Raw genomic sequence first — 9182 nt, forward strand, 5'->3', positions numbered from 1 at the left:
TCCCCTCTCCGCAGACCGTGGAGGGCATTGCTACTAGTCCTCACCTCACAACCCTTCATTTAGTGAATGGTTCGCTTCAACGGCGCTGAGAATGTGACTTATGACCGTTTTTTTCAGCCTTCTCTAGAGTAAGTCCCGCCAGCCGGTTTCACAACTTGGAATTGTAGACTTCAAGAGACATTTTGAATTGGGGGGGGGGGCTGTATCACTTGCTTAGGAACGGAAATTTCGGGTTCAGTTGAGGACTGGCTATATGGCTAAAAAAGGAAACTGGCTATGCCAAAATTCTCTCTGGAACAAAGGGAGATCTGGAGATTGCCCCTATGTATTCCAGGAAACATGATTCACCCATGTAAAAATCCAGTAAAGTTACCCCTGAGCTGGAATGGAACCAGTAAGCAATGTTGGTCTCCAGGGTGATCCAATCCAACGGGGATGAGCTATATTTATGTTCCGTGTCCTCGTTCTTCAGGGTAAGGATCTTCCACTAGAACGAAACAGAGGAATTGTGTTAGAGAATTTTAATTTCTCTGCTGGTAAAAATAAACCAGAAGCTCTCACAGTTGACTGCATTTAGCTGATTCAAATAAACTCTTTATATTCATATAAAAATATTTACAATACCATATATTCTTCTTCATAGTAACATAGCATAAATGAAGACTTCTTACAGCAGAGACAGACCTGAGACCTGAGACCCAGCTTCTAACTCCAAACCTTTTGCACAGACTCAGTAGCACTTTACTCTCATTGGCTGACTGAGTTACCACATGACTCTTCCTGCTCATGAATATTCCAACAAATTGGGTTTCCTGAATATCAATGCAAGCTACCAGTGATACAGCCCCTAATTCGAAATGTCTCTTGAAGTCTACAACTCCCAAGTTGTGAAACCAGCTGGTGGGATTTACACAACAGTCTGGTTTCTCAGCTGCTACATATTTTAACTTTTACAGTTGTGATCCTAAGGGTTTTGAATTTTCTTTTAAATACTCTTCCCCACCCAGAGTCATTTGCTGAGATGGTCGGCTAAATACATCGCCAGAAACAATACATGAATTTCAATTCCCAGAATCCCCTGGATAAGCATGGCCATTGCTGAGAATTCTGGGAACTGAGGTCCACCCTACGACTTTCTCAAAGGCTGGCTTTCTGGCCCCTTTCTTTCACCTGCAGTTCGGTGAACTTGGCAACGAAGGTGAGGTTCTGGCTGATGTTGATCTGAGTAGGCAGGTGCAGTTCTACCTCTCTCTCTTTCTGTTCATGGCCTGGAAAAGATTAAAACCAAAGAGACCTAAAAAAAGCCAGGTTAATTGGGGCCATTCTCCCACAAGCCTTTGGGGTGTTCTCACTTAGCAACATAACTCAATTGTGGTCATTAAGTCAAGGACTTCCTGTACAGGTCTGGAGCGGGACGTTTGAAAAAAGTCTTTCCAGAACTTTGCAGAAAAAAAAACCCATTCTGGATTAACATCCAAAGACTTCTTAAGTTTCTTAAAAACTAACTTTTTCCATATCGGTGTTCCTCCACGTTCCACAGCATGCTTTGATGGTACCCCTTGGAGATCTTCTCGCCAATCACCTCCAGTTGTCGGTACCCCCACTCCGGGAGGGAGGCTCCACTGAGCTGGCAGTGAGAAAAAACAGAAGGGTTTAAAAAAAAAAAAAAAAAGAGGCTTAAAATGCCAACCAGGGTTCAACAGGTTGAAGAATCTGGGAAGCCCCATCTATCTGAATCAGTGGGGTGGTGCTACATCAGCCCTTCGAGGTAGTCCAGACGAGACACAACCGTAAATGCTAATACTTTATTGTAAGATTACATTAACAGAATCTTTCAAATCTTTCGAACAGAATCTTATACTCTCTGGAAAACTAGGGGGGGGTCCCTTCTGAGATGCTTCCCACGCCCCTTTTCCTTCTGTGGGCTGAGCAGGGGGTTGGTCTGGAAGACCCCCAAGGTCCCTCCCATTGACTACAAGAGGCCAAGACCCTGAGCCCACTCACCTTTAACACGGCCGACGTGTTGACGTGGACCAGTCTGACTTCGGACAGGATCGTTTTCCAAATCTCATTATCCGAGTCGCGATTCACAATTTCCTGTGGGATTGAAAGACATGCTTCCTGATGCTGTCCTGTTTGGCTTGATTGTTCCTGCCACTATGAAGCGGTATATTGCTATGTTTAATTTTTTTATTTTTTTAGTTCAGCCCAACTTTTATCAACTGCTTTAAATTCCACAGCCTGGCCCTTACCACTCTCCAGAGATTCTGAGCGGGCATGGAGATGTTGTAATCGATGTAACAGGATATCTCTTGGGAGTGTGGGCTGAGGGGCGCAGCCACATCGTGCCTGCAGGATGGAGAAAGCAACAGAAGAGAATATTTGCAGCTCAGGGTTGAATTGTGAGGTGGTCTTTGTGCTTGGTGGTTTTCTTACAGACGTTTCATTACCCAACTAGGTAATATCATCAGTGCTAGAAAGGAGGGAGTGTAGTAGTAGTAGTAGTAGGAGGAGGAGGAGGTGGTGGTAAACAAGGACTGTGGGATCCTTGATGCTCTCTAAGCTTAGTAGTTTTCTTGCAGACATTTCACTACCCAATTAGGTAACATCCTCAGTACTAGGAGGTGGGGGGGGGACACCAAGTAGCAGTCAGGAGACAGGATGAAAACTCCTTCATTGCACAACACATGGACGGACTTAACCGTAGCCCCAGCTAAGGGTAAACACGCTAGAGAATTCCTGGAAGTCTGGCACTCAGACAATTCTCCCCTGAGGAATTAGGGAGGGTCTCTTTCGATCCCCTTGCCCAGCCCATCGTACAACTGAAGGCTAAGCTGCCCCTTATCTGACCATCTCCTTGGCGGCATCTCTAGACCCAGTCTCCAAAGCCATTCACACATACAATTACAGCCATTTCCAGAAGACACACAAAGAAGAAAGAGCTTACGTGTTAAGGTAACGGGTGGTGATTCCATGGACCAGTTGCACAATGTTGCCGTGTCGCACAGGTCGTGGTGGGTTGCTAGCTACCAGCTGCTGCCTGTTTGGGAAAGGCCGAAAAACAGGCAAAATGAACCAACAAAATCAAAGTGTATCAACCCATTAAAAATGTTATTATTTATTCCTTTTATTATCTTCGTTACTTCCCCCTTTTATTATTATTATTATTATTATTATTATTATTATTATTATTATTATTATTATTATTATTATTATTATTATTATTATTATTATTATTATTATTATTATTATTATTTTCTCTGCTGCTTTGCAAATATACTGAGTGAAAAATTCCTTGGCCAAATAAAGTACACTAGTCCTTGACTTACGAACACCATTGAGCCCAAAATTCAGGTTGCTGAGTGAATTCTGCCCCATTTGACGAACCTTGCTTGCCACTGGACTTTCTTGTAACTTCGAACGGTCCCTAAATGAACTGCCGTAAAGCGAGGACTACCTTGAAGAGGCTTACCTTCCAGGATCCTTCACGATCCACCAGTTGTTCACATCCTTAAAAGGATAGCAGGTCACCTGCTGTTGGTGGGAACTTCCCCGCCCATTTTCATACCTGGGGAAGATACGGAGGAAATGGCAGAAAAGAAGGGCTTTTTTTAGGTCACAGAAAAAAGATTTGTTTTCTCCATTTAGTAGGAAGAGAAGACAAGAGATCTCAGCCCTCGGAGGGTGGCTAGAAGACAAAGGAAAAGGTTTTAGGGTGGGTTTGGCCTCATCCCTGGGAGTCTGGCACACTTCCAAATTGGCCATCGACGGGCACAGAGACATAAACAACCTCTACATATCATTCAAAAAAAAAAAAGACAGTCATTAGGCCAAAAAGAGCAGAACGAGCAGAAATGAACATCAAGATTAACATGAGACTAACCACCAAGAAGCAAAGAATATCCTCCATCAAGGAACTGCCAAACAAGCTAATAGTAAATTTAGTAAAAGAGTAAAAATAAAGTTTGGCCACTTCTCCCCAGCCTTGTGATCTTTTCTTTAGCAGAAATTCTACGCCAAAAAAACCCAGCATCTCCTGGAGACGGGGCCCATGGTGGGACAGGCTGGGGTTGTTGTACACAACATCCCGTCTGCCAACAATCCCTCCCCTTTCTCACCTGATGGGGTAGGTATTCCGGTGAGAATGAAGCCAACACGGCAAGGGTTTGCCCAAGGTATTCCTCAAAGTAATCTGGGAACCATAAGCCACTTCCAAGGGCTGCCCCTGAGTGATGCGCGAAAGCCCTCCCTAAAAAAAAAAAAAAAATACACAGTGTTGGTTACACAATCCAGAAGCATAAAACCATCAGCCTAGTTTTTTTAAAACGTTGGTAGATTCTAGCGACAGCCACATCAAGAGATGATTAAAGTTACGACTATTATGACAATTTTGAAAAAAAGGTTATTAGAACCAGTCCTCGCATTTACGACTGTTGCAATGTTCAAGACTCGCTTCACCAATGTCTCACTTAACAACAGAAACAACAATTACGAGAACTACCTGTACAGAAATTGGTAAAACCCAATAAATAATAATAATAATAAAAACAGAAAGAGCAGATAAAGTCCAGCAGAGGGTTGAAATAAATCAGCATTCAGCCAGTCAATTAACATTTAGAAATAAAGAACAAAAGCAGAAATTCTAAAAGTGTGTGTGGTTGGGGGGGGGGGAGAGAAAATCTTCAGCTCTTCTGAGAAAGAAAAAAAGGGAGCAAACCCCCCCCCCCCCCAATTCTCCCTTTTTGACCACGATCACCTCTAAGCTAGCTTGAAATGCGCTGCTCATGATTTGGTCGTGAGGCCCAGACCGGTACAGCAAAACCAGATGGATGTAGAAAAAGGAGAGGTAGAGAGTGACAGGGATGATCAGAAGAGCTACTCCTCGGGCTATGAAGTGCCACAGCAGGGAGACCTGAAAAGGAAAAAGCCGAAGTGATTCCCTTTTGCTTCTAAAACTAAAGATTGCCAGACGGGGCTGCATCTAGCTGGGTTACAATCTACTCTAGGGGCCCTAAAACTTTAATAAAAGTGTTCCTCTGCCTGTCAAGAGAGATTAGAATCACGGTTCCTTTTTTAAAAATATCAATGTTTCCAACAGAATTAAAGTTAAATCTAGCTATCTATAATCTCCATCCATCCATCCATCCATCCATCCATCCACCCACCCACCCACCCACCCATCTATCTATCTATCTATCTATCTATCTATCTATCTATCTATCTATCTATCTATCTATCTATCTATCTATCTATCTATCTATCTATCATCTACCTATCTATTTATTCTATCTGCCATCTATGGTCTAACTATCTTTCTATCTATCTATCTATCCATCTCTCCATCTATCCGTCCGTCCGTCCGTCCGTCCGTCTGTCTCTGTCTCTGTCTCTCTCTCTCTATCTATCTATCTATCTATCTATCTATCTATCTATCTATCTATCTATCTATCTCTATCTCTTATTTATCTAATCTATATATATCATCTATCTATCTTATCTCTATCTATATCTATCTTATTTATCTAATCTATATCTATCATCTATCTTATCTCTATCTATCTCTATCTACTTATTTATCTAATCTATATCTATCTATCTCTATCTCTATCTACTTATTTATCTAATCTATATCTATCATCTATCTATCGATCTATCTAATCTATATCTCTGTCTACTTATTTATCTATCTAATTTATATCTCTATCTACTTATTTACCTAATCCATATATCATCCATCCATCATCTATCTATCTATCTATCTATCTATCATCTATCTATCTATCTATCTATCTATCTATCTATCTATCTATCTATCTATCTATCTATCTATCTATCTATCTATCATTTATGGAGAGGTCTATGTTAGAGAGCCTCGCATCTAACTTACCAATATTTCCAATTTTGCCATCAAAGAGGTATGGAAAAACACATTTGTTGCAACCTTGACTGATTACGTTCTAAGGTAAACTGCTGTGTCGAACTAAATCCCACGGATTCTAAAATCCAAAGTTCTCCAGAAATCCTGGAGATCAACTCCCAACACCCCAGAGCGACTGCATCCTACTTGGCCCTCCGACTTACGTTGGACAAGGAGCGATCACCAACCAGCTGCCAGGAATGGACCCCTGCCAGGGTCAGAAGGAGGAGGTAAGTGAAGAGGCCCATGTATTTCACCCTGCGAAGCAAGCAGGAAATGCCACAATAAACCAAGCCCATTAGGAGGAGAAGCTGGCTGCATTCGCATGTCACCCCCATTGGGGTTTTAGGTAAGGAGGAGAACACGTAGACAACCCCGGATGGGCCCAAAAAGGACAGGGGAGGCCGCCAGAAGATCTAAGCAGGAGTGTCCAACCTTAGTAACTTTAAGACTTGTGGACTTCAACTCCCATAATTCCTCAGTCAGCATGGGGAATTCTGGGAGTTGAATCTTGAAGTTGAATCTTGAAGTTGCCAAGACTGGACACCTCTGTTCTAAGGTGTTCATGAACAAGGTATCTGTTGTCAGATACCTTAGCAGACCAACAAGAGGTAAGCTTACCCAACAGCACAAGAACAGGAGACCCCAGTTAGCAGCAGCCAGAGCCACCATCTTGCAGAAAAAGGGCTTTAAAAAAAAGAAAGTTAAACACATCAATCATAAGGCCAGCCTTAGACCATTCCAGACAAATGGCTGTCCAATCTCTTCTTGAAAACCTCCACCCACAACTTCTGGAGGCAAGTCGTTCCACTGATTAATTGCCAGGAAATATCTCCTTAGTTCTAGGTTGCTTCTCTCCTTGGTTAGTTTCCATCTGTTGCTTCTTGTCCTGCCCTCTGGTGCTTTGGAGAAAAGATTGGCCCAATTCTCTCTTGCCTGTGGCAAGAAAGGTCATAAAATGGGGCAAAATTCACTTAACAACTGTGGTCGTATGTCGAGGATTAACCTGTATCTTATATACTGCAAAAAAAAATTCACACAAACTTTTTAAGCCTGGTTTGTTTGCAGCATCCATCCCCAGGTGGTTTTGGCTAAGCCCTAAATCGCCATTTATAAATCATGTTAGCGTGGGTCACAGCATAAATGCAAAGACATGTTATTGCTCGGTCCGATTTGAGGAACTTCATGTTTTATTGCAAAACCAAGGTGGAAAAATCAAAGAAATATTTTACCTTTGTTTCTGAGAGTTGTGAAACTTCAGATAAGACAAAACAGCCAGCAGGATGAAAAAAATTAAAATCGACTCCAGCAGCATCAATCTGGATTGAGTAATTAGTGAATTTTCTGTTAAGACACAAAAGGAGAAATGAGGATTGTTTTGACTGTCTATTCCTACAGTGGTCCTTCTATGAGCTTTTTACAACTTTGGCAACTTTACAACTTGTGGATTTCAATTCCCAGAATTCCTCAGCCAGTCATGTTGCCAGGGTTGCAGACCCTGTTACAGCAAGCAATATAAAGAGTTTTGCAATCAACCAATGGGGATTGGCCAGAACAAGTTCTTAAAAGCTGGGAAAAAATGTTTCAACTTCTAAAAACCCTTTTAGCCAAACATACAGCTTTTTGCTACAACTTTTCAAATGTCCTAGTCTCACTGCCTAATTTAATTTTATTATGAATTGGATGTATCTAACAAGCAAAGAGATACACAGCAACTCTTCACATCCATTCAATACAAAGTAATAAAACGCCTGTGGAGGGGGAAAAACAGACAAATAAAATAAGGTAACAAAGAAATCTTATGCTAATATTTTTAACAGTTGCAATCCTAGAAGCTTTGCTTGATGACTATTTTTGTGGACAGCCTAACAACTCAACAAACATTCCTTTCAGGGATAAGATTTTAACAGCACCGTTGTGAGTGCCTTCTGCCATTTTTCTCAAACTTACGAAAATGATATTGGAATGCATAAAAGCTGTCTTACGTTTTTTTCAAGGAATCTCCTATGGATGTTTACCAACAGTAAAGACATAGATTAGCTCTGCTAAAAAAAGAATTCCTCTTTCCTTCTCTTGTTTTGACTGTATGGATCAATGTCATAATTGCTATCTTTTTTTTCCCCTCTTCCCTCCCAACTCCTTCTTCCTTTTCTGTTGTGCCTCTTTAAAAAGTCCAATTGCCTTTTACAAAAGCATCCATGACCTGGATGACTGAGAATCTCCACAGAGACTGTGCCTCTTAAATTAATTCATTTGTCACTACTTTTAAATTCATGTCAACGCTACCCCGTTTCTGAAGACTACAGTAAGTAACTTTACAATTAGCAACCTAAAATAAGAGGACCAACAGAATAATCTTTTACAGATTTGCAGAAGGCTGCTCGGTTGTCTTAGCTAATAAGAGGGTTAAAAATACAGCTTGAGGAAATAAAGAGAATAGTGAAATATCTCAGAAAGATTCTGGTCCTGGCACCGATGGAGAATTGAAAGGAATGATATCTTATTTACCGAATAAAATCAGGACTGCAGCACCCAGGGCAACAAAATGGTTGAAATGTAATTCAACTAATATTTGATACGCCAAGGGGATGCATAAGCCCCCAGCTGTTGCAGGTATAAGCCGCAAAGCCCAAATCGGCACATTGGAGCTGTATTCTAGGACGAAATAAGAGAAAAATCAGCATGAATTGCAACTTGCTTATCTACCTCGCTGGTCAATTAAGAGTTTGTTTATCTGCATCTCTGGTCAACTACGGCTTGTATCTTTAGTCAGTTGCAGCTACTTTATCTATATCTCTAGTCAATTACACCTCCAGGAAAGCCTGGACTTATAATCTTTGGCTTAGTGGCCATTCAAAATTACAACAGCACTGAAAAACGTTGACTTATGACAATATTTTACACTAACAACCATTGCGGCATCCCAAATGGTCACGTGATCGGAATTCAGATGCTTGGCAACTGACATGTACCTAGGACAGTTGCAGTGTCCCGGGGTCACGTGATCCCCTTGTGCAATTTTCTGACAAGCAAAGTCAATGGGGAAGCCAGTTCCACTTAACAACCGTTTAACTAACTTAACTGCAGGGATCCACTTCACAATTGTGGCCAGAAAGGTGGTAAAATGGGGCAAAACCCAACTGTCTCGCTTAGCAACAGAAATTTTGTGTTCATAAGTCGAGGGTTACTTATATCCCTAGTTAACTGCAGCTTGTTGATCTGTATCTCTTGTCTATTGCAGCTTGCTTATCTATTTCTCTCTCTG

General features: G+C 41.5%; 1 protein-coding gene across 1 annotated transcript in view; it reads right to left on the reverse strand.

Moving 5' to 3' along the window:
- Positions 1-274: 274 nt before the first annotated feature.
- LOC107295980 (protein O-mannosyl-transferase 1) overlaps positions 275-9182 on the reverse strand; it is an 11536-nt gene continuing 2628 nt past the window's right edge. The window contains exons 4-16 of the mRNA XM_015825316.1: positions 8426-8572; positions 7150-7261; positions 6539-6604; positions 6082-6175; positions 4757-4912; positions 4119-4249; positions 3473-3568; positions 2948-3040; positions 2253-2349; positions 2005-2097; positions 1507-1627; positions 1171-1268; positions 275-487 (exon numbers count right to left, since the gene is read on the reverse strand). Coding sequence (XP_015680802.1) covers positions 275-487; positions 1171-1268; positions 1507-1627; positions 2005-2097; positions 2253-2349; positions 2948-3040; positions 3473-3568; positions 4119-4249; positions 4757-4912; positions 6082-6175; positions 6539-6604; positions 7150-7261; positions 8426-8572 — 1517 coding nt within the window. The remainder of the gene's footprint in view (positions 488-1170; positions 1269-1506; positions 1628-2004; positions 2098-2252; positions 2350-2947; positions 3041-3472; positions 3569-4118; positions 4250-4756; positions 4913-6081; positions 6176-6538; positions 6605-7149; positions 7262-8425; positions 8573-9182) is intronic.

The sequence above is a fragment of the Protobothrops mucrosquamatus genome, unplaced genomic scaffold (genome assembly GCF_001527695.2).
Source record: "Protobothrops mucrosquamatus isolate PMUCROS unplaced genomic scaffold, P.Mucros_1.0 scaffold2594, whole genome shotgun sequence".
NCBI classification, from domain to species: domain Eukaryota; kingdom Metazoa; phylum Chordata; class Lepidosauria; order Squamata; family Viperidae; genus Protobothrops; species Protobothrops mucrosquamatus.